Raw genomic sequence first — 26159 nt, 5'->3', positions numbered from 1 at the left:
AATTTTTGTATTTTGCACAAATTTCTTTTAAAAATCCTTGGTAGACGTCAAACAGCTTTCTACCGAACTTTCGCAATTTACTCTTGGCAGACTTCCGCCTCAGATTGTTTAGAACAATCACCATGGATGCGGTGCGACGGCTGGTGGGGGCGGGCTGGGGGGTGGAGACCGGTGTGGGCCCGGTGAGAGGACCTGGGCATCCCGCAGCCCGGCTACCGGTGTGGGACGTAGCCTGGGAGCTCGCCAGAAACGCAGAACCTCAGGTCCCAGTCCAGACCTACCTAATTCGAACCTGCATGTTAACCAGATGCCCAGACTCCTCTGCCCATTCAAGTGTGAGAAGCACTGATCTAGAACAGTGGTTTCAAATTGCACACGTAGAATCACCTGGGGAGCTTTAAAAAATTCCAACGTCCCGGTTGCACCCCATTCCTATCAAATCTCCGAGAGTGAAACCAAAATACAAAACCTGTAAGTGATCCCAACGTGCAGCCAATTTTGAGAACCTGTGATCTAGGGGCGTAGGGTGGACGGAAACGTTAACAATGGCCAGTTGGGCTCAGGTGGCTGAGGAGCAGGTATGAGAGCGAAACGTACTCTGCACCGCATAGCTCCGCTCTGCGTTTGCAATTTTGCACAACGTACACGTAGCGCCCGTGTAGAAGAACTAACAAGAGTGGGAAGGCCTAATGTCGGTACCCTGAATCAGGCGCTAAGCCAGCCAGGCCAGGGCAGGTGGCCCTTCACCTAGGGTAGCGCTCCCCACCCCCGCGCCCCGCCCCTCCGAGCGCCCGGAGGAGACTTGGGGCGCAGGCGCACTCGCCGCCGCGGCTGTGTCGGCCTCCGCTGACGTCAGGACGCCTCGCGGGTTAGTCCCCCGCCCCGGCCCCCGAGTTCCGCGCGGGCCGGGCTGGGGCGGGGCGTCAGGCCAGCTGAGCTATCCGGTCAGACCGCGCCAGTTTGAATGAAAGCTCCTCAAGATGGCGGCGGCCGGGGCCGAGGCGCGAGGAGGTGAGGGCTGGAGAGCGGCGCCCCGCACTGTCCCCCGTCCGCCAGGCAAACTCCCGAGGCCCGGGAAGCGGGGCCGGGACGCGCGGGCCGGCCGGAGCGCGACGCGGCGAGACGCCGCCTCCCGCGCCACTGACACCGCGGCCCCCAGACGCGCGCCTCGGGCTCCTCCCTGCCCCCGGCCCCTGACCCTCCTCGCGGCTCGGCCCGCCCGCTGCCCTCAGTCCCCTCCCGCGCCCGACCCCCGCGAGGCCCGGCCCGCGCCTACCGCTGCCGGCCCGCCGACCCAGCGGCCCGGCCCCCCGCCGCCCGCCGCGCCCGAGCCCCCTCCCCGCGGGGCAGCCGTGCGGTGGCGTCCGGGCGGCCCCGGCGGAGCCCGGCGCGGCTCGAGGTCCGTGGGCACGCTGGGGGCGCGACTCCTTTGTGGTGGTTTGAGCGGGACGTTTGCGGTCGGGCTGGCTTCGGAACTGGGGAGCGGGAGGACCCCGTGGGGTGAGTGTGACCACAGTGTCAGAGGAGCGGAGAGAGGTCGGGGCAGAGGTGTGAAGGCTAAGCGAGGAAATGAGTGAGGATGCACCCCGATGCGGACGCACCGGGAGGGGCGGTTCCCCGTTGCAGAGAACCCCAGTAAGTGGGTACTGGCGGCGGCAGCCCCTGGCTTACGGGAATCGGTTCCCCCCCACCCCGGTAACTTGCGAGGTATTTATGTGGACGCCGAAGAATTCGGTGCCTAACGTGTGTTTGTGCGCGCGCTGAAGGACGGGAACTTTCACTGCCTTATAGAATTGAAAGGTATTTTCCAGCGCTGCGCCTCTCTGCGTGGATTATGGATTCATTACCCCCCAACTTTTCCTCCGCTAGGGGTTAGTGTGGAACTAGTGTCAAGTTTTCGTGGTGGTCATGAAATGTTTAATCTTACCAATGAATTATTTTTCTGTCGCGGGGGCAGGGGGTTTGCAGTTTTTTATGTTCCAAGTTTTATTCCCCAAAACAGCATTTCCGTGGAGGGTCGCGTCTTGAATCCTCGTGTAACTCGGACTGGGTGAAAATGGTAGGAACGGTAGACAAATCCATGCTGGGTAGATAGCCCAGAGGAACCTCCTCTGCATGTGATCAGCATAATGAGGTTACCTTTTACACAAAACATCCTGAGGTTATTTCAATACAAGGGACTTAAGGGGTCGTTTCTATTCTGCCACTCCCCTCCCCCCAAACCACCACTCCAAAACCAGCAGGCTCTCCCCCCAGATATTTTGGGGGAAAATCCTTTTCACTTTCTTGGTCTAGAATCATGCATCCTTTTTTGGAAGGGGTTGGAGGCACGTGTGGAAATCGTACTTGAGGGTTTCTGACCGTGAAATCCCGGTGTGAGATGGGGAGGGCGAGGGGAGATTATAGGAAGACCAGCTGTTCTCTCCTCTCTGGAAATTACCTCCAACCCAAAAGGTTATCACCACTACCTTGGAGAGCTACCAAGTAAAGCCAGCGTTTACTGATAAATTTTGTTTGGTAATCCCAGTTTACTCCAACCCTGCCATTTTTTTCAGCGAAGCTGAAACCCAGAAAGATGGAAACCTCCCAAAATCATGCAGCTCGGTGGCCTGGCGGAGGCTGGGGCAGAGGACCTCTTGATCCTCCCTGGTGCTTCTACTAGCGCTAGCCATAAAGCCAGGTTCATTACCTGTTTCTAAATATCAGTTTGTGTTAACATACTTTAAATGCAGTATGGTAGCATACTGTTTACGGGAATTTGAGGGTAAAACCTTCCGCAGCAGAGTTAGTTATTGGCTTCTACAAGGTTGATCATGAGGACGGCTGACTTTCTTCAGGCTTGGTGTGTGGATTATGTAAATTGAATACTCTCTGTATTGTCATTCTTGGCTTTGAAAGCAATACAGGAAATGAGTAGTAACAAAACTCAATATACTCTCCGTTGTTTTATTTTAACTCCTGGGTTTATTGACCTTGATAATAATACATTGCAGCATGGGCAAAATCGGAGTTAAAATTTTATGCAACCTTCCAAAATGGGAAAAGTAGGCCATGTGATGTATGAGTATGTAACTATAGAATTAGATTTCAATTAGATTTCAGTTCTTATTGTTCAACTAAGAATCTTACATTGTTACTTTTTAACAATGTAAGATTATTTTAAAATATATTTAAGATGTATTTCTAACAATAATGAGCGTGTCCTTGAGATCTACATTTTATTAAATGAGCAATTCTGTGTAGAATACAATGAAAAAGTCAAAAATATTATCTCGACTTTTGCATCTATATGTAATCTAATGCAAGCTTATAGACATGAAACATTTTGTTCAGGGGACCTAGTAGAAATTGACATCAGTTAAACATGTAGGATAGAGACCCATGAGAAAATCCAGGAAGACCAATTTACCAAGAGAGTTCTTTAATGGTTAACTTTTTCTTAAAGACGTGTACATGGTTTCTTGTCATATGAATTTTTAGTCTTATAAAATTGCCACTTGAAGGGTGGGGATATAGCTGTCTTGAGTTTTCCCCTTTTTTTTCTTTTGGTTTTTTGTTTTGTTTTATTTTAATTGAGTAGCTATTTCACTAGTAAAGAATTCTATTTTCTTATTGTAGCTTGGTGTGTGCCTTGCCTAGTTTCACTTGATACTCTTCAGGAATTATGTAGAAAAGAAAAGCTCACATGTAAATCGATTGGAATCACCAAAAGGAATCTAAACAATTATGAGGTGGAATACTTGTGTGACTACAAGGTAGAAAAGGTAAGGCAAATATCTAGACCCTTAAAAGAGACCTAATCAGACTTCAATTCAGTATTTCATATTTCTGTGACATAAAAAGAACCTTAAAAGTAAGCAGAACTCTTCTTAATGGTTAAAATTCTTGGCCATAATAAAGTTGTGTCCTATCATCTGTTTTGCCAAATAACATTGAGAGGATTTTGAAGCATAAAATGTTCTTATATTAGAATATTTCAAGGTGCTTATATCAATATCATTCTACATCCAACTCTTGATTATCTCCAGGTGGATTACCAGAGCAAATGTTTTATCTGAGATTGGCTTCTCCTGTCATTCATTTTGTTCCTGAATCATATTTCCCCACTATCACCTGAGATGAACCTAGAAGTTCAAGCCAATTTTAGTGGTACTGAATCTCCTCAAGAAGCATCACCGTTTGTTTTTCCTGCCATCCTGTCAAACTCCTGCTAGCAGTGAGGTTCTGTTGTGCAATAAAATGGCCTGGAGTTCACAGTCATTTCTAGGCTTCGTCTAGAACCTCATGACTTCAGTAAAGTCATTTAACTTCTCTGGGCCTCACTTTGTTTCTGTTCCTCTACAGGGTTGTTCTTCAAGAAGCTCTTTCAATCTAAACCTTACAATGTATTTTTGAGTAATTCAGTTTTCTGTAGCCTACTTCCTCTACAAGAACTCTGTTTCAATTAATTAATCTGTCCATTCTTGCAGATGAACGAATCAGGAATCCTGCTTAATTCTTTGTTTTCCTGCTTTTTCATCCTCCATATGGATTCAGTCATTAAATCCCATTCTTCCTTTGAAACATCCATCTTTTTGGTATCACTGACTTCCCCACTCAGTGGGATTTTATGATGAAGCATTTCACCTACACTCTCAGCAGCCTTCAACCCCAAAACAACCCTGTCATCTGCCAGTTCAGTTTATAAACCCTGGCCTGACCAGTCTAGCCACAGGTGTCATATAATCACACTTCTTGGTTCCGTTACATATTATTTCTATTCTTGCACTGCTCAGTTCTACTTGACAAGCTTTTTATCTTTTGCTTGCTCCTTCCATTTTTGTCATCAGTTTCCCCAAATTTTATTACTTTTCTGGACTTCTGACTGTATCCCTTCCCTCACCCTCTCATATTCAGCTGCAGACTTCTGCCTCACTGGATCCTTCAAGGATGAACTTTCAACTTACCTTCACACCAGTTATCTGTATCTTTGTTCATTCTTTCAGAGGTGTCACCATTTTTCTTTTTTCTTCCTACCCATCCGCTTTAGGACTTTGCTTAATCTCTGATGTCCTTTTTTTTTTTTTTTTTTTTTTGCGGTACGCGGGCCTCTCACTGTTGTGGCCTCTCCTGTTGCGGAACACAGGCTCCGGACACGCAGGCTCAGCGGCCATGGCTCACGGACCCAGCCGCTCTGCGGCACGTGGGATCTTCCTGGACCGGGGCACGAACCTGTGTCCCCTGCATCGGCAGGCAGACTCTCAACCACTGCGCCACCAGGGAAGCTCTCTGATGTTGTTTTTGTATCAAGCACTGTTTTTCCACTGCTTTATCTTAATCAATAAACCTATTCAGATCTTCCTTAACCTTCCGAAATCTTTCTTACGTCTTCCATCCCCACTCAAGCATTTCCTGTCTTTTCCTTCTACTTCATTTCCCACTAACTTTTTGAAGACGGCTTTATTGACATATAATTCACATACCCTACAATTCACCAATTTAAACTGTACAATTCAAAGGTTTTTGTACCCTCTCAGAATTATTCTAAAACTTTTTGTGGAGATGGTAGCACATTTTCATTACCCTAAAAAGAACCCCATACTGCTTAGCCATCACCCCCCAAACCTCCCCATCTCTTTTCCCCGCTAACCCTAGGCGACCACTAATCTACTTTCTGTCTCAATAGATTTACCTATTGGGACATTTCATATGAATGGAATCGTACAATATTTATGTGATCCTTTATGATTGGCTTCCTGCATTTAACATGATGTTTTCAAGGTTCATTCATGCTGTAGCACGTATCAATACTTCATTTTTTTTATTGCCAAATATTCCATTGTATGGATATATCACATTTAATTTATCCATTCATCGCTTGAAGGACATTTGGGTTCCTGTTTGGGGGCTATTATAAGTAATGCTGTTATGAACATTCATGTACAAGCCTTCGTGTGGGCATGTTTTCATTTCTCTTGGATATATACCTAGGAGTTGAATTGCTGGGTTATATGGTACCTCTGTATTTAACCATTTGAGCAGCTGTCAAACTGTTTTGCAAAGTGACCGTACCATTTTACATTCCCACCAGCAGCGTATGAGGGTTTCAATTTCTACATGTTCACCAATACTTGCTATTATCTGACTTTTTGATTATAGTTGTCCTTGTGGGTATGGAGTGTCTCATGGTTTTGATCTGCATTTCTCTGATGGCTAATGATGCTGAGCATCTTCTCAAGTGCTTATAGCTCTCGGTCCGCAGCCTGTTAGGAACCAGGCCGCACAGCAGGAGGTGAGCGGCCGGGAGTGAGCGAGGCTTCACCTGCCGCTCCCCGTCGCTCACGTCACCGCCTGAACCATCCTCCCCCCGCCTCCCCCACCCCAATCCATGGAAACATTGTCTTCCACGAAACCGGTCCCTGGTGCCAAAAAGGTTGGGGACCGCTGCTTATAGCCATTTGTGTATCTTCTCTGGAGAACTGTCTATTCAGATCCTTTACCTGTTTTCTTAAATTGGGCTGTTTGTCTTTTTATATTGAGTTGTAATAGTTCTTTGTGTATTCTAGATAGTCCCTTATCAGATACACTGTTTGCAAAAAATTTCTGCTGTAGCTTGCCTTTCCACTTGTTACTGACTTTTTAACCCTCTCTGTTCTGATTGACGGCTGTCAGTGGCCTCCTCAAGGCCAAACTCGAGGACCTCAGATCTTACTGTGCCACTTTGCAACACCTAACACTGTTGGCTACTCTTTTCTTCTCTGAAACTCGTGTCTTGGAGAGACTGCCTAGGTTCTGGTTCACATTCTGCTTCTACCATGTACTAGTTGCGTGACCTTCAGCACATTGCGTAGGTTCTCTTTCCTTCGCTGCTTCCCGTACGGGATGAGGATCTTTACAGCACCAGCTCGTGGGGTTACTGTGAGCAGAGACTGACCTGTGGCGGTCACGCCGTAGAGGGCTGTACTCTCATCATTGTTACTCACCTCTATCTCCACTTCTTTTCGCCACCAGTTTTTCTTACTGTTCTTTTTGAATCTCCTTTACAGTCTCTTACCTGTCCTTCTGAAGTGTTAATACATAATCTCCAAGGCTCTGTCCTTGGCCCCCTTCTCACTTCGAAGCTGCTCTGTAGATGACCTCTTTCCCAGTGGTTTCTACTTCTATCTATTTGGCTCATGACCCTCAGATCTTTGTGAGGCATTGACTTCTTTCTGAGCTTCATTCTAAGCTGGACACCCTACAGGTACCACATTCAACGTATTCAAAACTGTGCCCGTTTTCCTCCCTCAAATCTGTGTCCTGATCTAGTGTTCCCTACCTAGTTTGACAGAATCATAATACTCCCAGTTACCTAACCTTATAATTTCATACTTTTTTAATTCTTCCTTCCTCCCTACCCTCTAAATCTAATAGGTCATCAGATTATGTGGTCTCTACCTCTCTGTCTTTTCCTGTTCATTCCTGTTATACTTTGACAGACAGAGTAAGTTACCAAGGAGTCTGTGCTTACATTGAAAGAGCTGCCAGTTTTCTTTCTTATGCTACAGAATTCTGAGTATTATAGTTCAGTTTGGGTAACTTTTGCTACTAGTTTCTCCTTCATCCTTCTCCTTTTGGTTCCTTGCTTTGGAATAAGCACGCTTTGCACACTTATGTCCTCCTACAACCCACTTACATTCCTCACTTTTTTTTTTTTTTTTTTTTTTTGCGGTACGCGGGCCTCTCACTGTTGTGGCCTCTCCCGCTGCGGAGCACAGGCTCCAGACGCACAGGCTCAGCGGCCATGGCTCACGGGCCCAGCCGCTCCGCGGCATGTGGGATCTTCCCGGACCGGGGCACAAACCCATGTCCCCTGCATCGGCAGGCAGACTCTCAACCACTGTGCCACCAGGGGATCCCTATTCCTCACTTCTTATCCTGCCTAGCACAGATAACTGAATCTGTAAGCCAGTATTACTTGAACGTACCTCTGCCTTTCTACCTTTTCTGTCTGTCTGTCTGTCTCTCATGTTCAGGGCAGGTGAAAGATCTTAACACCCTATCCTTTTCTTATGTGTTCCCCTCCATTTAGCTCATGAAAGACACTGTTTCAGTACCATATTCTTCAAAGCCATTACAGTTGTTTCTGAAACACAGCTCTGATTGCATTAGGACCTTCCTTTAGCCCTTTAAATGGCTCCCTGGTGTCTGCCAGTCTAAGCTGAGACCCTTTGGACTAAGGCTGTTATCATCTGGCCACCAGCCCCCTTTCCAGCTTGTAACATACCCTACTTGTAACATATCCTACTTGTATGTTCTCTTGTAACATTTCCTACTTCCTTACCGCATTGATATACTTGTAAATTCTTCCATGTAGCTAAGGTTTACTGAGTATCTACTAAGAGCTGAGCACTCTTCTAAGCATTGAGAATCTAGCTAAAAAACAAACATAGCTTATATTCCAATATCTGAACACATCATGCACCTTTGTGCCCTTTTGCTTTTCTCATCCAGTTCCCTCTTTTAAATATTGTTTCCCTTCTCTCCTTGCAAAATCTGCATGGCCTGCAAAGTTCAACTGAAAGGTTACCACCAACCATAGAGCCTTCTTCCCTTCCCCACCTCTAGCAAAATTAATTGCTTTATATTCAGGACTTATAAAGCACTGTTCTTGTCATTATTCTAGAGCTGTTCACATTTTGTAGCTTTGTTTCATACCTGCTGAACTGGCAACAATTTGAGGGCCAGGACTGTGTCTTACTATAGCCCCTAGTACGTAATGGGTATTTAGTTCATGGTTGATGAATTGAATTGGTTTTGCGTCAGTGATTTCTCCAGTCCTCACCGTCACTGTTAGACTAGACCTCCATAGCGTCACGCTTAAATTATAGCAGCAATTTATTGACCGATATCTCTGGTTTCACCTTTCTGTTGTCTCACTCAATAAACATTTGAGTTTATTCTGTGTGTCAGGTACTACATTAGGCAGTGGGAAAATAAAGGTTCATGAGAAACTGTCCCTAACCTTAAGGAACTCACAGCACAGTGAAAAAGATTGACAAGTAAATCACCCAATGCAATAGTATAATAAGCGCTAGGGCAGACATCATGATGTGATCTGTGAGAGGTATGCCTGCGCTGGTCAGAGGAGGCTTCCCAGAAAAGATAATATCCAGCTGGGGCCTGATAAGATGAGTAGAGTCTTTCCTTAAGGCTTTAACATAGAGAATGGGGTGGTAGGATCTGGAAGTGGGAGACAGTGAGAGATGAGTAGAGGAACTCCAGCCGTCCTGCAGCAGTGGGGAGTCATCTGAACGGTTCTGAAAAGAGTGACACTATCAGATATGCAATTCAGAGAGTTTCCTCTCTGCAATGAGGAACGTGGATTGGCAGGAAGGGGAATGACATATGTATAACTTACACATTCTGAAAGGCTGTTGCAGTAATCTGGGCAAGAAGAGATGGTGCTTGAACTAAAGTAGTAACAATAAAGATGAAGATAAGTTGGTGATTTTTTGAATTATAGCGGATGTAAAATTTAAGTCTGTGGTCAGGGGGTTGGCTGGGGATCCAGCAGTGAGGGATCCACATCTAGGAAAGCTTGCCATGGCGTGGATAGTAATACTGTTCACCAAGACCCAGGAATATAGGAAGATGAGGCTTAAGGAGGATTAGGATAGGAGGACTAGATTGAAGTTGGAGAAGAAGGTTGAGAACATTTAAGTGTAAGACGACCAGTAGATAGTTGGAAGTGTGGCTCCAAATCAAGAGTGAGAACTAAGTGGAAGCATTGTTCTTGAAGCGATTGGCAAGAAGATGGGGATTGAAGCCCCAGGACTGGGTACAGTTACGCCTTCATTAACTCTGCAGATATTTCTCCAGTCTTCTGCCGTCTACCATGTCACGCACCGGGCACTAGCAGTCTCAGCAGAGAATGGCACAGAGGCGTGGCCCCTGATATCATGGGGTCTGTCTTTCAGTGAGAGTAGAAAAACCTTAAATATCATTGTACAAAGGACTTAATTACAGTTGAGGTAAGGCTGATGTAACAGAAGGCTCTAGCTCATCCTGGAGAGAGTAGGCAGGTGTCCGTGAGGACTGATGTTTAAACTTAGTCCTAAAGGGTGAAAAGATAATGGGGGAGGGTATTGAGTCAGAAGAGAGCCTGACTCCTTCAAGGAATTTGCAGTGTGAGTGGAACATAGAGGGATTGAAATGAGGCTGGAAGGATGGGGCAGGCCCCAGAAAGTGCATCTCCTTGTAGGCCAAGAAAGGAATTTTGGACTTTAAGGGCAATAGGGAAATATTTTGTAGTTTTGAGCAGGGGAGTGACTTGGGGAGAGAGGGGTGTTGAAAATATCACTCTGGCTGTTGTGCCGTGAGTGGATTGAAAGGATAAGAGGCCATTGCAGTGATCCAAGTAGAGAAAACGGGTGAAGAGCCAGGACTGAGGAACAGTAAGTGGTACTCCCAGGAAGAACTGTCAAAGCAACGGAGAAAAACTGGCAGGAAAGGTAGGAAGAAAATCAGAAGAGTAAACACGGCAGCCTGAGGAGGAGATAATGTCAGTAAAAGAGTCATACCCAGTGGGTCAAAGAAGTATAAAGCTCCCTCTGGATTGAGCAATGGACGGGTCATTGACACCCTTAGAGCATTTCTGTGGTATGGATAGAAGAAGCCGAAATAGAATGAATTAAAGAATTAGTTGGAGGTGAGAAAGTAGGGTCAAGTGGTATGGGCGACTCTTTCCAGAACTCTAGCTTTGAAGAAGGGCTATGTAGGGTCTAAGGGTGTTTATAATTTTTAATTTAAGAAAAAATCCAAGTAGATAACATGATTTAAAAAATTGCATGTTATAAAGCATCTTATACTGACACTATACCTTAGTCTCCGATCTCTGACCTTTTAGTAATTTATCATATCTTTTCAAGATCCCTTACTTATTCAAGCATTTATATCTCAAAGGAGGTTTAGTTTAATTTTGCCTTTAAAAAATAAGGGAGATTCAGATGCTAGAGAGGATCAGGAGAGAGCAAGAGACTGAAGGCACAGGAGATGGGGGTAATTGACGGAGGAAGGGCCTCTCTCCTGTTGTGTCTGTGGTCCCCTTCTTGTCTAGCTCCACGCTAGGGTCACGTGCTACTGAAAATAACGGGGGAGGCGGTGGGATAGGGACTCCTGAGGGAAGAGGAGGAGGTCTGAAATAGCCAGCTCGGGAAGTGGAAAGAATGCTAGCTGGGGGAACAAGCAGGTGGTTACCGTGATGAGCTCATGTCAGGTCCAGTGGAACTCAAAGGTGTAAACTGTGGTAGTCTCACTGCTGTGTGATCCTCCTGTGCCATGTTCTTGCCACGTCACCCCTTCATACAGAAAAATTTCTGACAAAACTGGGTTCTCTTTATTAACATCCTCACCTCATCAGTGAAGAACACCCATGCACATCAGTGGGGCTTCTCCCTTAGGAATCAAATATTAAAGAAATACTACCCAAAGCTTTGATTTCTTAAAGTATCCAGATCATTCTATGTCTCTAGGACTACCACTATACTGCACGGCCACATACTAACACATACTACCACATACTAACAAAATAGCCACATTTAACAAGAGAGTCATACTCCTAAAAGACTGATTGCACTTAAGAGTGATTTGTTAAGAACTGGAATAACAGAAATCATTAGACTAAAACCTGAATTTTAGAGACCAGGAAAGCAGAGCTCCAAGAGGGACTTCTCCAAGGTCATGTTGTTCATTTGTGTCAGCCTTGGGCCTCTAACCCAGGCCCCCAAACTCCTACCCTCTGTCTGGTTACTGGTATGGAAATCTAGTGACTTTCCATTGACTGTAATAGTTCTCAAACTGTGTTCTCATGGAACACTGGGATTTTCATAATCAGATTAAGGCTATTCTACCACTAATAGTGAATACTGTGATTACTTCAAAACTTGCAGGGGAAAAATAGCTAATGGGAAGGCAGATTTTTTTTTGTTGGTGCCCCATATATATATGTATTTTAAAGTGTTTGTGCTAGCTACCACTTACTGGCTACAGACAGCAGATGACAGAACAAATATTGAAAAACCATGAATTGCTATCTCCAGGTTAAGTTGAGCAGCCTGTATTTCTTTTAAGGATCCATATCGTTACTGTTGTGATTTTTATATTGCATGCGTGTTGGTAGTTGTATTTTTCGTTATACATTCAGAAACATTTAGTCAAAGCCTAGGATATAGTAGGGAATTGTGCTTGGTTCTGGGGCTGCAAAGAATAAGATTCTTTCCTTCCCCACAAATGGCTTATAGTTTAGATTAGAAATGGGAACACGAGTTGGCAGTAATCAGAGGCAGGGAAGACTTCACGGGAGAGATGACATTTGAGCTGAGTTTTAAAGATGAGTAGGTTTTTCTGCATGTAAAAGACGAGACTGAAATAAGTGTTCAGTAGGCAAATGGAAGAAGACATTCTAATTAGACATAACTGTGTGAACAAAGGAACAGAAAAGTATGAAAAGGCCTGGCATGTTCAGTTACTAACAGTAGTTCAGTGTGGCTGGAGGGTGGTGTGTGAATGGGGCCACATTGGAACATTGAGTCAGGGAGGCATCAGGGACCCAGTCAAGAATGATCTTTGTTATAATAGGAAGTTTGAGCTTAATTCTTTAGGCAGTGGGCGAGCCATTAAAATTTTTAAGCAAGAAAATAACAGAATGGCTGGCACTGTGGATTTTTTGTTTTTATAAGAAAACTACACGTTGGTAGAGAGGGACAGAGTGGAGTGTTATCAGTCTGGTGGCAGGGAAACCGGTAGATCAGTGTCCTAATCCAGGCAAAGCTGGAGGCTTGCAGGAACGGGTGTTCTGGCGAAAGAGGTGGGCCAGAAGAAGCATGTGGAGAAACTTGGTGATGGGTTGGGTTGAGAGGAAGGAAGAGGTGAGATTGACGTGGTTTGCGACTTGTGTGACTAGGCAGATGGGGGTAAGGCTGCCATTGATGGCGAATACAGAGAGAAGCCATTCAGGAACAACAGTGGCGAGTTCCACGTAGATAGATTGATTAAGAACCTGTGGGACAGACATCCAGTAGGCTATTGACTATATGGGGTTGCAGCTAAAATTTTGGGAGAATCAGCACACAGTTAAAGCCGCTGGAGTGAAGAGGTTGCCCAGAGAGAACATTTGGAGCAAGAATTCTTAGTCTGGAGTCCGCATATCCTGAATTTACCCATTGTATCATACATGTGACTTTTGATAGGGGAAGGTCTGTAGCTTTCTTCAGATTCTCAAAAGAGATGAACCTTTGTTTAGTGTGAAAAGGGGCCAAAGACAGAGCCCCGAGTGTCTGCATTGTGTAAGTGCAGTTCCTAGTAGACAAGATGGAATTAAATGTATTTACATGGAATGAAGCTCCCCACAGAAACACCATGGTTTCTAAGAATTGTAAAAACCATTGGCCTACGATAAAGTCAGGTATTCAGAGCTGTCCGGAATTTGCTCTTGCCTTGCCGTTACCATTCTCTCTCTCTCGCTTCAGTGTTCTAAACTGTAAAGCTGGCTAAGTCCATCTCTTCACTGTTTTCTGGATACTTCACGCAAATCTTAGCTCCAGGCTTCTGCTTGTGTTTTTCATCCTGCCTGCCCTGTGCCCTACCCAACAAATGCTATCAATCTTTCACAGTGTAGTTTGTTCTACTTTCTCTGTGCCTTTTTCTCATTGACCTATATTGATTTCCCTCTGTGTATTTTAGTGGTATCTATTGTCTTATTTGTTTTGGCATTTAAAATTGTACCACCTTGCACTGCTACTTATTTTACATACTATTGCCTTCCTTTCCCAGCGAGATTTTGCTCCTAAAGGCTAGTATTACCTTGCATCTCATCACACCCTCTAGTGACCAAACTTTCATAAGCTCATAATAGATACTAAAATATTTGAATGAATTTAACCTAAGCTAAACATAGTGGGGAAAATGTCTTGAAGAAAAAAATTAATAAGATGCATTCCAAATTATACAGGAATGATTAACAGACCATTTTTATGACTCCACTCCATTTCTATAGGTAATCAAGAGTTGATTGCATATCTGAATAAGATACTGATATCCTATGAGACTTAAGAAATTTTTGACTTTTATTTGAAATTTTAGGGTATTGAAGTAATTGAATTTGTTAAGTCAAACTGATTTTTCTGTATAAAATTATCTTATTTTTCAAAATGGAAAGATCTTTTTTTGATTTTAAAAGTAAGACAAGGCTTATAAAATAAAAGGAGTCTACAAAGTAGAAATAAAACGTTACTAATATTTCTGTAGCACTCAGGTTTTCGAAGCATCTTTACCATCCGTAAATTAGGTAGGTACAATGTGATTAACATACAAAACTTGCAAGCGACTCATCATAAAACGTTATTTTGGAAGTTGACTACAGTGGCAGTGTTTTTAGTTTTGCTGAATGATAATTTAGCTTAATCATCTGACTTGAAGCCACCATTTCTGTTTCTTTCATTGTTTGCTGGTAACTTTGGTATAACCTAGGGCTACGTAGGAAAAGCTACAGCAGGAAGAAAAAAAAAAAGAGGACCAGGGTTGCATTGCTTTATTTTGGAATCAGAAACATTTTTAACTTTCATAATTAAGGGGAATCGGTAATGTTAGATACTGCCAAGTGGATCTCATTATTATTGAGCATATATCTGCCAACAGCAATCCCGAATTGTAGTAGTCACCTCAGGAGGGAGAAATCCATGTTACGTTTTAGTGAGCCAGTATGACTGACACTTCAGTATATGTCTAGGCTTTTTTTTTTCCTGGAATCATAGTATATATTTTCATAGAAGTACAGTTTTTGTGCATATGCTCACACCATAATTGAGCCACTTTTTTTAACAAAACATATTTTGACCATTTTCACAAAGAAGCAAAGGTCTTTTAATTAACAAGCATTACTGCTTATTGGGTAGAATATAATAAAACCTTGAGATGAAGATAAGCCCTCTCACTCGTCAGGTGACCTCCTGCAAAGCTGCCTCAGTGCCCCTCACCCAGTGGTGCCTCCACAGTGCGGCTTATGCCACATTGCCTAGACCTGCCAGGTCACTTGGCATTAATAAACTATGACTAGTAAAACATCCTTACTTTATAATAAAACCTTTATTAAAAATTTCAGGAAAAAGCAAATGTATCCCAGTTAAGTTTTTATCAATATCTATGAATTAAAATAACTAAAAACCGTAGAATGCAGTTTAATCACTTTCATATTTCAGAAGGCGTTTTACCCTAGCGCTCGTGGATATATGTTCACTATTCCAGAGAACAAAGACAAAATTGAGAGACTTTACTTGAAAAATTTTTTTCTTACATACACTAGACTACCTTTTTTAAGAGAAACTTAACATAGCATTGCCTGGCTTTAAGGGAAGAAAACGTAGCCAGTCACTGGGGTGGGAAGGCAAGATTTCAGGTACCATGGTGGCCAGCAGCAGTCTGAGGGATAAGTCAAAGTATTTGATCTTTTGTGCCTTGAGGGCCTGCCACCTAATCCAGCCGCGGGCGAGTCTAAGGTAAGAACTCTCTGGAATTGTGCTGTTCAATAGAAATATAGTACAAGCTACATATGTATACAGTCGGCCCTATGTATCTTCGGGTTCTGCACCCCAGGATTCAACTAACCCCGGATCGAAAATACTTGCAAAAGAAAAACATTCCAGAAAGTTCCAAAGCAGAACTTGAATTTGCCATGTGTTGGCAACGATTTATATAGCATTCACATTGTATTAGATATTGTATGTAATCTAGAGATGATTTAAAGTATATGAGTAAGTTATATGCAAATACTGTGCCGTTTTACATATGAGACTTGAGCATCCGTGGATTTTGGGTTCCGAGAGGGGTCGTGGAACCAATCCTCTGGTGAATACCGAAGGACGACTATGATTTTAAATTTCCTTGTAACCATGTTAAACAAAATGGAAAGAAACAGGTGAAATTGCTTTGAGTAATACATTTAATTTAACCCCAAATATTATTTCAACGTGTAATCGATATTTACACATTAAGAAATATTTTTTAAAAATTAACAAATATTGTGCGTTATTTTTTTGTGCTGAGTTGTTGAAGTGCAGTGTGTATTACACTTAGAGCACATCTCAATTCAGACTAGCCACATTTCCTGTGCTCCGTAGCCACATGCAGCCAGGAATGACTGTATGGGACAGTTCACTCTAGAAAATCTAGGGGATGTGTGCCCAGGACATTGAGAAAAAGAACTTCCCTCACAGCCAGTGTAAAATATGAAATTACGGACCTTAGAGGATGCCTACATCTGTGCTGGCCAAGCAAGCCACTGACCTGGGTCATAAATTATTCATTTTGGGACAACTTATTTCCATGATCAAGATCAATATATTTTGTGTCACTTGATCACTGTTTGGTAACATATTCATGACTTTCAGTACTTTTATCTTTCTCCAGGTGCGACTCTTTTGTCTCTGGTCAAACGTCATGCCACATCTAAATTCTATGCATAGTTCATGTAATATAAAGAAAAATAGTTTTATTTTTATGATTTGTATTTTATCTGCTAGTAACTTGTGACTGTGTATTCTGAACTTTATTAAGAAAAATGATAATGAATACCTTACTCTTTAAGATACTAAATTCTTTTCAGTAATTGGGTCTGTCATAATCTGATTTACATTTTCTTTTATATTTTAAGGATATGGAATATTATCTTGTAAAATGGAAAGGATGGCCAGATTCTACAAATACTTGGGAACCTTTGCAAAATCTCAAGTGCCCATTACTGCTTCAGCAGTTCTCTAATGACAAGCATAATTATTTATCTCAGGTAAAGAAAGGCAAAGCAATAACTCTAAAAGAAAATCACAGAGCTTTGAAACCTGCCATTGCTGAATACATTGTAAAGAAGGCTAAACAAAGGATAGCTCTGCAGAGATGGCAGGATGAACTCAACAGAAGGAAGAATCACAAAGGAATGATTTTTGTTGAAAATACTGTGGACTTAGAGGGCCCCCCTTCAGACTTCTACTACATTAATGAATACAAACCAGCTCCTGGAATCAGCTTAGTGAATGAAGCCACCTTTGGTTGTTCATGCACAGATTGCTTCTTTGAGAAATGTTGTCCTGCTGAAGCTGGAGTTCTTTTGGCTTATAATAAAAATCAGCAAATTAAAATCCCACCTGGCACCCCCATTTACGAATGCAACTCAAGGTGTCAGTGTGGACCCGATTGTCCCAACAGGATTGTCCAAAAAGGCACGCAGTATTCACTTTGCATCTTTCGGACCAGCAATGGCTGTGGCTGGGGCGTAAAGACCCTCGTGAAGATTAGGAGAAGGAGCTTTGTCATGGAGTATGTCGGAGAGGTACGCTCGCTTCTCTCATAGCGCACAGTGTGCGGGAGGCTCGTGCTCTTGAGGCGCCGCCTTTTACCTCAGTAACAAACACGCTTGGTACGTTTTGCTGTTACCGTTTGCAGATATGTTCGGACTTCAGGTTTGAGGGAAGGGTTCACTGGCATCATGAGAAATACAAACTTGAATGTGAACAAAAAAAATCATACGCAGTGACAAATGAAGTAGAGTCGCCTTTCAACAAACACCCACTCATAGTCATTGAAACTGGCATTTGCAACTTTGAAAATAATGACCAGTATTTTTACACAAAAGTCCTAAGAAGAATATCAGATCTAAATACATCCTGACTTAGAAACTTTTAAATTGTAATTTACTTCACCCATTTGACCAAATATGATTAAGTGTAGTTGGCAAAACTCAATTTTGCATCAGCATGAATGATACTGTAGAGTACATGAATGCTTTATGAGCAAGTACTGTAAAGTACACATGAAAACATTTATCACAGCCACCGATAAGAAAAATCCAAACTCTTTGCATCTGTAGCTCAGCTACAAAGACCATTCTCTAAAATACCAACTACTGAGCACATTTATTTTTATACATATAATGCATATATACAAAAAGTAGTATTTACCACATACTATTTTAGGCATACTATTCTAAGCACCTTGCGTTTCAACTCTTACTAAATTCTCTCAACAACTCTGTGAGGTGGTAGTATTTCCTCCATTATTGTACAGCAGGAAACTGAGGCACAGAGAAATTAAGCAGCTCGCCCAAGGTCACTTAGTTAGTAGTAAAGAAGAGCCGAGGTTCAAAACCAAGGCTGCAGAATCGCTGCACTTCACCCCTACACCACACTTCCTCAAACTGAGTGGTGCGCTAAACTGTGGCTAGAACAATGAGTGGGACTGCATGTCTGGGGTTGTCAACCAGGCATTTTAAAAGTTGTTTGGAATTGGATCCCCTTTAATTATCTGTATTCATCCAGAATTCTGAGGTTAAACTGCATCCCTGTTTTGATCCTGAAATTTCTGGATAGTGGCAGATTATTATAAATCACTATTCAGAATACTAGACCTTGTATAATCAAATTGTTCTCCTTTTGGTTTAATGAATGTGGCAGCTAAATTTGGTTGACACCATGAATCACTTGAGCCATTTTTGGTTTCTTGAGCTGCGCGTGTGGTCAGGCTGTGTTCTTCAGAGCAGAACTGTATAGATGATGGTTGTGAGCTACAGAATTTCATGAAAACCACGTATTCTACAAAACTAAACTTTCCAAACAGTTGACCGCAAATTTAACGTACCTTCTCTCCTGTATTTGTAACAAATTTCCATTTGTAACTGTACACAGATTCGTTATAGGAAAAATATGCCTTCAGAGCCTATTTAGAGCATACCTACTTCTAAATTTAGTCCTTTACACTCTGTTATGTCTTATACAGAGCTGCAGTTGTGTAGCTTTTTTGAACATATCAAATAAATGAGAATCGAAGTTGGGTACTGTTTCCGCTTGCTAATTGTTGGGTTGTCCTCACTCTCATTTGAACAGTCATACTTCGTTTGCACCATCCATTCTCCTCTCTTTGATTTCCCTCCTCTGTTCATCTAGCTCTTCTAGTTTATGTGAATGTTTATTTTGATGGCACTTTTACTTCTTTTTATGCACCTGAAGGCATTAATATGTTAATTAATAGATTTATGGATGGGTGTTTCTTCAGCAATAGCTATATAATATACTATAGTTTTTTCTTTTTAGGTTATCACAAGTGAAGAAGCTGAAAGACGGGGGCAGTTATATGACAACAAAGGAATCACATATCTCTTTGATCTGGACTATGAATCCGATGAATTCACAGTGGATGCAGCTCGATATGGAAATGTGTCTCATTTTGTGAATCACAGTGTAAGAGAGAAAGTATAGACAGGACTAATTAGTACTGTTTTAAAAGATTTTCCATACTTGAGGAATAATTGTCTTTAAATTATATACTCTTTTATTATCTCCAAAGTATTTTAATACAAGGGCCTCTTCTGTTAATTCCTGGTATTATTGCTGTTTTAGGAAAATTCATCGAGGTGCCTACCAAATAACATCCATTTTGCAGGAGTCTTTACATATGTTACTTCATTTACACTTTCCAACAACTTTATGAGATAGGTATTGTCCTCGTATAGGGGAGGAAATTAATGAGCAGAGGAGTTAAGAGGTAAAAAGTTTAAGAATTAACACATAACTATATGGGTTACAGAAGTAAACACAGCTAAATTTAGGATACACAACTAAAGAAGGGTAGATTTGCCGTGTTCTCTTAAAATGTAAACATGTTAACATTTTTATAAAATTTAAGAATTTCTAGAGTATTGAAGTATTTAGGGCTACTTTTCTAAATTATGAATTAATATTCTTAATTCTTGTTTGAAAAGAACTCAGAATACACTTGGACCCTTAACTCCAGAATCTTATACTCTATAAAAACTATTTCCAAAAGTAAGGGAGGTTAGGAGTTACTGGACACCTCCTAAGTGCTAGATGGATAACATAGTATTAGGCTTGTGAGACTGACATTATCTCTATTCTATAGATTAGATGACATTATCTCCATTTCATAGATTACAAGGAAAATGTGTCTTGGAGCATAAGTTCCATAGCTGACCATATAAGGAGGTAGACCATGTTAATCTTTTGATGGATTTTATACCAAAAAACTAGTTTATGATTCGTAACGAAATGTCAGGGACCTTCTGACTCCTTTGTTTCCTGGTTTACTTACATGTTGAATTTTTTCTTAACGATAAAATTGAGATACTCTCCAAATAGATGTATTCTATTCAAGGACAATTAAATAGTTACTTTGATTTCTCAGTATGATTCACCGGATCTTTCTTGCATATGCTAGAATGTAGTGCCGAGTTCTCGAAATGCAGAGCAATTCCAAACAGAAGTTTAAGAAATGAAACCCCATGCAACATGAAATTTGAGCTCTACAGTGCTGATTTGATTTTTTAAAAAGTTCCTCAAATTCTTTAAATATGCCTTACTAGAGCATGTTTTACTTTTAATTTCAATAATTCTATTTCTATTTCTAGATGTTCTACTTGGGCATTTTTTGAATCTTTCTAGGCTCTTCAATAAACTTTTGATACAGTAGTCCCTCCTTATCTGCAGTTGCACCTTCTGTGGTTTTAGTTACCGGCTGTGAAACATGCTCCAAAAATATTAAATTAAAAATTTCAGAAACAAGCAAAAAAAAAAAAAATATATATATATATATATATATATATATATATATATACACCTTACTAAAATATTTACAGGTGAAATGATAATGTTATCTAACATTTGCATTAAAATTCCCCAAAAACAATTAAGAAGTTGGGACTAGATGAAACAAGATTGACAAAAATGTTAATAAGCTTTGAAGTTGCATAGTGGATATATGTGGACTTACTATATTATTTTCTCTAGTTTTATGTATGTCTGAAATTTTCTGTAAGGGAACACAGTATTTTTAAATGTGCGTGCCTCAAAGACCTCTAAACAATAAGCAAGTTAATTTCTAGTAGAACTTAAAACTAATACTTTGGGAAATTAAAGATTTTATATAGCACGTAGAAGAGCTCGTTCATGTCAATTTTACTTCAGTGGGTTCTCATGTTCCTTTTTAGTGTGACCCGAATCTTCAGGTGTTCAACGTTTTCATTGATAACCTCGACACCCGTCTTCCCCGAATAGCATTATTTTCCACGAGAACTATAAATGCTGGAGAAGAGCTCACTTTTGATTATCAAATGAAAGGTATGATTTTCAAATACAGTTTCTTTGGTGGAGTTTCAGTGTGAAGAATCTAATCAGAATAGGAGAAGACCTTAGAGTATCTGAACCAAACTCATGTTAAGGTTTTAAAAAATAAGGCTATAAGAGTTTGTCTTTTTGCTGAGGGCACAAAGCTAATCTGACAGAGCGAATACTAGAATCCAGGTCTGCCTGATCTTGGGCTGAGTAATGCTCTTTCTTCTACAGCATGTTGCTGCCTGCTTTTTTCAGAACTTCCATAGAGAAGCTTATTTATTATAGCATCTTTTCTCAATATTACTTGTATTTAAAAAATTTTAAGCCTACATTTCTGAATATTTACTAAAAGATAAGATTGAAAATATGATTTAAATCACATATGAGCTTATTCCATTCCTAACTGAATCTGGCTTTTAAAGAGAACATTTAATTCTGTTTGCTTTACTGTGACAACATGTGTTTTCTTTTCTTTGTTTTTCTAAGTATGATGCCCTTTACGTATTGTTACTACTTGACCTTGCTTTATGGCTCTTAAGCAATTTATGAAATGAATGCGTGTATATTGGATTTTACTAGTAAGTTTCATCATTTCACAAATCCATTCTCATAAATATGGACTAATAACATACACTTTACCTCTTACTAGCCCACAGCATCCTTTCAAGACAGTTTGTAAAGAGTCTGTCAATTTACAACTGAAAGAAAATTTGAAACTCATTATGAATTGTCTTAACTCCTTCTCCTGTATTTCTTTTTCTACGTATTCAGGTTCTGGAGATATATCTTCAGATTCTATTGACCACAGCCCAGCCAAAAAGAGGGCGAGAACTGTGTGCAAATGCGGAGCTGTGACTTGCAGAGGTTACCTCAACTGAATTCTCAGGAAATAGAACTGATGATGACTATAGTTTTTCCCCTAATGTTACCATTTTTAAAAAATAAGTATTTGGGGCTCTTTTCATATTATCAAGATTATACACTATGTTAATTTACAATTCGTGTTTCAAACTATTGGCCACATGCATTACTGATGCTTCTGAAGAGAGGAACACAGGATCACATAGACTAATTTGAAATATACATATTCAGACTATTTACAGATCTGTGTAGAAAGACGTCTGTGTGAATAGAGAACTGCCTCCTTCAGTGTTTAAGTGTTAAACTAATGATGTAACAGTCACTAAGATCAAATATTCGACTTGCCATACACCTTGAATTTAGAGAAATAGAGTTAATTCTTATTGGACAAATACACAAGTTCTATTTTTGTTATGTCATTCCTGTTTACCTACTTACTACTCATTGTACTTGTATTTGAGACAAATAGGTGATACTGAATTATACTCTATTTTCTACTTTCATTAAAACATTGAGATCTTAATGATATAGAAATTTAAGGTCTAAAATTAAATGTAAAAAAGTTTAATTACAGCTTGATTTAATATTTTGAAGCAATCTAGACCACTAGGAGCGGTGGATGTCTGAACCAGTAATTCTAAAAGATTTTTTAATCCTGTAGAAGAAAAATACCCAAAATGTTCTCCGTAAAATTCTAGAATGGCTAGCTGTTATGCTTCTTTGAAAGGACGGGGCGTTTGGGACCAGGGGGGTTTTTTGGAGTGCCAGGCGGGGGGGATGCAGCACTTGATAACATGAAGTAGGCGGTCCATGCTGAGTAGCTCTGGCCTCCACAGTAAAACGAGATGCCCCCTGAGAGCGGCTGTATGTAACGATAATGTTCCACACTATAATTAACATTACATTTTCTGAATTTCAGGTAATTTTAACATTTCCTTTCCACCAAATTTAATTATTTTTATAATAAATAAAGGGCCTGCAGGCCCTTTTTAAGAAGTGATCTATATTTTGAACTGATACTTATTTTATACATGAATTTTTTTAATGTGATAAAGCTAAACTTGGCTTGGCCAAAGTGTGTGTCTGAATTATGACCATTTATTACTTGAACTATGAAGACTGAAATGGAATATATTCATTGTTTGGGGTTTTTTTGTTGTTTTTGTTTTTTCCTATGTAGTGAAACCTCAGTCCAGAAAAACTATATTTTCATCTCTTTCTGATCCTGGGACTTCTAATCACGGTGTCCAACATGAAGGCGAATGCAGCAGATAAGTCTAAATCTTGGTATTCTTAATTAAGTTCTGCCAGAGGTCCCTGCCCGAGGCTTTAATGACCTACAGTAAGCTTGGGTAAAACTGAGCTGACTTTAAGAAAGCAGCACTTCACATCTTCATCCTTAACCTCTTTTTTGGGAGAAGCTACACTTTGTTATATTGCTATCACGGGATTTTGCTCTTTCATAATATAGGGTAAATTGTTTACATGTTTGGAGTCTCAGAGTATATTCTGTCTGCTCACCAAAATTTGCCGAAGGTGTCAAGGAAAAATATATATTTTTAGTGCCATTTTTTTCTTTATGAAAAAATAGTCACATGGCGTCAGTGGTAAAAAAGCGTCACAGGTTTACAGGCCAGACTTGCTTTGAATTATAATTCTCACAGGTTCAAAGATGTAATTGTACCATTCTTTTTAAAAGGTCAGTGTTTTACTGTCTAGTTATTTGACCTTGTCTACTCTCTGTTAAAGAAGTGTAAAGCTGGAGGACAAAGGGAGGATGACTGTTTTCGGTAAACCCGTTTTGTCTTGTCCTTATTAATAGAAACGTAATGAACCTTTGAAATTTTTAAAAACCTGCATTACCCTTAAGTTGTTGAAAAGCTGAACTTAAGCAGTAAAATGATAGAAACTATTTAAACGAAGCTGTTCGGAGCTTTAACTGTTTTAAGTCAACATTTAGCTTCTTTAGTTCCCTAAGTTGTCAGAATTTGTTCTCTCAATATAAAGCAAATATTCAAGGGCAATATTTAGATCAAGTTTAAACTGTAAATTAATCCACTGTTCAAGCTGTATCGGTACCGTTGTTTTCGGTATCTCCAGAAGAGGATTGTGATACACAATTGGTAATCTCAGGGTTTTTTCCCCACATATGCACAAAATCTAGACTGCACTTATTTTTCTTACAGTTCAACAGTTTCTCTTTAGCAAAATAAATTTAGTTTGGCATTTGACTTTCTATTTATCATGGCTTAGCTTTATTTCTGAATATTTTACTGTCATTTCCAGTAAGGCTACAAAAAGGGCAGAAAAATATTGATGTATTCATGACTACCTGTTACTGAGATTAACCAAAGGTTTATATACCATTCCTTTAAATGTTACTTTTAAGAAAGTCTATTATTGTCATGATTCATGCATTTGAATATCAAAGTAGAATTTTACGCTTAGCATAAGGTAGACGGATACTTTTTAAAAGTTTTGAGCATTACTATTAGTCACCAGGTACTTAAACATATTGTGCTAAGTACTGCCTGGAAGTACAGAGGAATTTTAGAATTGGAGCTAATAATCTCTGAGCAAGTCTTAAGCCCTTTATCCGTACTCCTGTGCTTCTCATGAGTCTGTGAGGTTGGTGCCGTCCTCCTTATAGCAGCCTACTGAAAAAACAGGCTTAGACCGGCTAGGGAACATTAACATCCCCAGGATCATAAACTAAACTTGACTACTTTTAAAATATTTGACCAACTTCAGGCAGACTGTTTTAAAAAATCCATTTCTACTGTTTGTTAGTTTAAACAAACTTCCAAGTCCTGGATTCCTCTCTAAGGCAAATGTAGCTAGCCACTGGGTTTCCTTTGTGACATATCTTGGTATTTTGAAACTTGTTTTTCACTTCTTCATACGTCACAGTTCTTGAAGTAAAAATCAAGTAGCCACTGTAATTAACCCTGCCCACTTCTATGCTCTTTTTGAGAGGCATTAGTGCAGAGTGGTTAAGAGCATGGACTTGGGGGCCTGAAGTGCCTTGTTTGAGTCGTGGCTTCACCCCTTACGAACTACACGGACTGACCTCCCTGTGCCTTCACCTCCTCATCTGTGAGTGGGGATAGTAAGTGTACCTACCTCAAAGGGCGGTTGTGAGGAGGAGAGAGTGTGTAAGAGAATCGAGCATTGTCACAGAGTAAGTACCATATGTAAGAATTAGCTGTAATTACTCTGTACTATAAACCCGTACTTTAAAATATTTGGTGGTCACTACAAGTTTTTTGATCGAAGTCTGTTCTAGTGCTTAGCCCTTAAATTCGTTCAGCCAGCGTTGATTATGCCAGGCTTGCCTATGAAGCAACAATGAAAATGTGGCAGTATGGAATATTAAATTCATGGTGAGATTATAAAATGCTAAGAATATATTCAGAAGAATGTTTACAGGCATGTTTTAAACACCCACCTTGGATCATAAGCTATACTATTAAAATGAAGTCTTAAATGTCAGTGAATATATACAAATGTATGCAGTGGTAACATTTGATTATGTGATGTATAATTATGAAGTGTAACTAGTTTTTAGAGCCTAAGATTAAAAATGAAGTCTCTGGGTTCCTGTAATAGGCCTGTTGTAGTTATGAGTATTGAACGTTTTGCAGTCCCTACTGGTTCTCTCCAGTGACTTATATATTCATCACCTTGAATTTAGGTAATGGTACTCATAGGGGAGCTGGGCAAAATGGAATAATATATAATCCTGCCCCAATCATACTGAGTCTGAAGAGTGTATTTCATCAGAAGCTCGGGGTAGCATCTGAGCTAGAAAGAAAGGGGTCAGTGTTCCCTTTAAACTTCACATTCTTGCTTACACACCTCTGCCCTCAGCCACCTTACTATGCTCAGACCAGTCTGTGTTGGTGTACATATTAATTAAACTTACTGTTGAGTAATTTAGGGCAGAGACACTTGCTATAAATTGTGATTCAACATATTCCTCAGAGAACAGTCAGAAAGGAGTTGCACCCTTACTCTCAGCCCTGACCCTTAATAATCGTGTCGGTTCCTTCCCCTCACCCCTCTCTGGTGCCAGTTTCTTAGCCGAAATTTGAAGTGTAGTCGCCACTGTCCAGTTTTTCTCCCATGTCAATGGACAAGGGCTAATTTATCCTTCTGCCAACATTTGGG

General features: G+C 40.7%; 1 protein-coding gene across 4 annotated transcripts; it reads left to right on the top strand.

The window, feature by feature from the left end:
* Window positions 1–879: 879 nt before the first annotated feature.
* On the top strand, window positions 880–22555 carry SUV39H2 (suppressor of variegation 3-9 homolog 2). 4 transcript variants are annotated; one of them, XM_029238529.1, is made up of 6 exons: window positions 880–1011; window positions 3619–3764; window positions 16667–16798; window positions 19095–19241; window positions 21005–21134; window positions 21900–22217. In XM_029238529.1, exons 1-6 carry the CDS (start codon window positions 981–983, stop codon window positions 22004–22006), a joined length of 693 nt encoding a protein of 230 aa, XP_029094362.1. In that variant the 5' UTR covers window positions 880–980; the 3' UTR covers window positions 22007–22217. The 4 variants fall into 4 exon arrangements, with proteins under 4 accessions (XP_029094362.1, XP_029094358.1, XP_029094359.1 ...); XM_029238525.1 differs by having other exon boundaries at window positions 16667–17338; XM_029238527.1 differs by lacking the exon at window positions 880–1011 and adding an exon at window positions 1221–1399 and having other exon boundaries at window positions 16667–17338; window positions 21900–22555.
* The last annotated feature ends 3604 nt before the right edge of the window (window positions 22556–26159 follow it).

The sequence above is a fragment of the Monodon monoceros genome, unplaced genomic scaffold (assembly GCF_005190385.1).
Source record: "Monodon monoceros isolate NGI ecotype Baffin Bay Population unplaced genomic scaffold, NGI_Narwhal_1 Super_Scaffold_21, whole genome shotgun sequence".
NCBI classification, from domain to species: domain Eukaryota; kingdom Metazoa; phylum Chordata; class Mammalia; order Artiodactyla; family Monodontidae; genus Monodon; species Monodon monoceros.
Note: the sequence above shows the minus strand (reverse complement) of the source record. Positions and strands in the feature narration are given on the sequence as shown.

Excerpts from the sequence above, each read along its gene's own strand:
- SUV39H2 (XM_029238525.1), top strand. The coding sequence starts at position 981 with ATGGCGGCGGCCGGGGCCGAGGCGCGAGGAG. Across the intron at positions 1,012-3,618 it reads CGGGGCCGAGGCGCGAGGAG|CTTGGTGTGTGCCTTGCCTA; the intron begins GTGAGGGCTGGA and ends TTCTTATTGTAG. Across the intron at positions 3,765-16,666 it reads GTGACTACAAGGTAGAAAAG|GATATGGAATATTATCTTGT; the intron begins GTAAGGCAAATA and ends TTATATTTTAAG.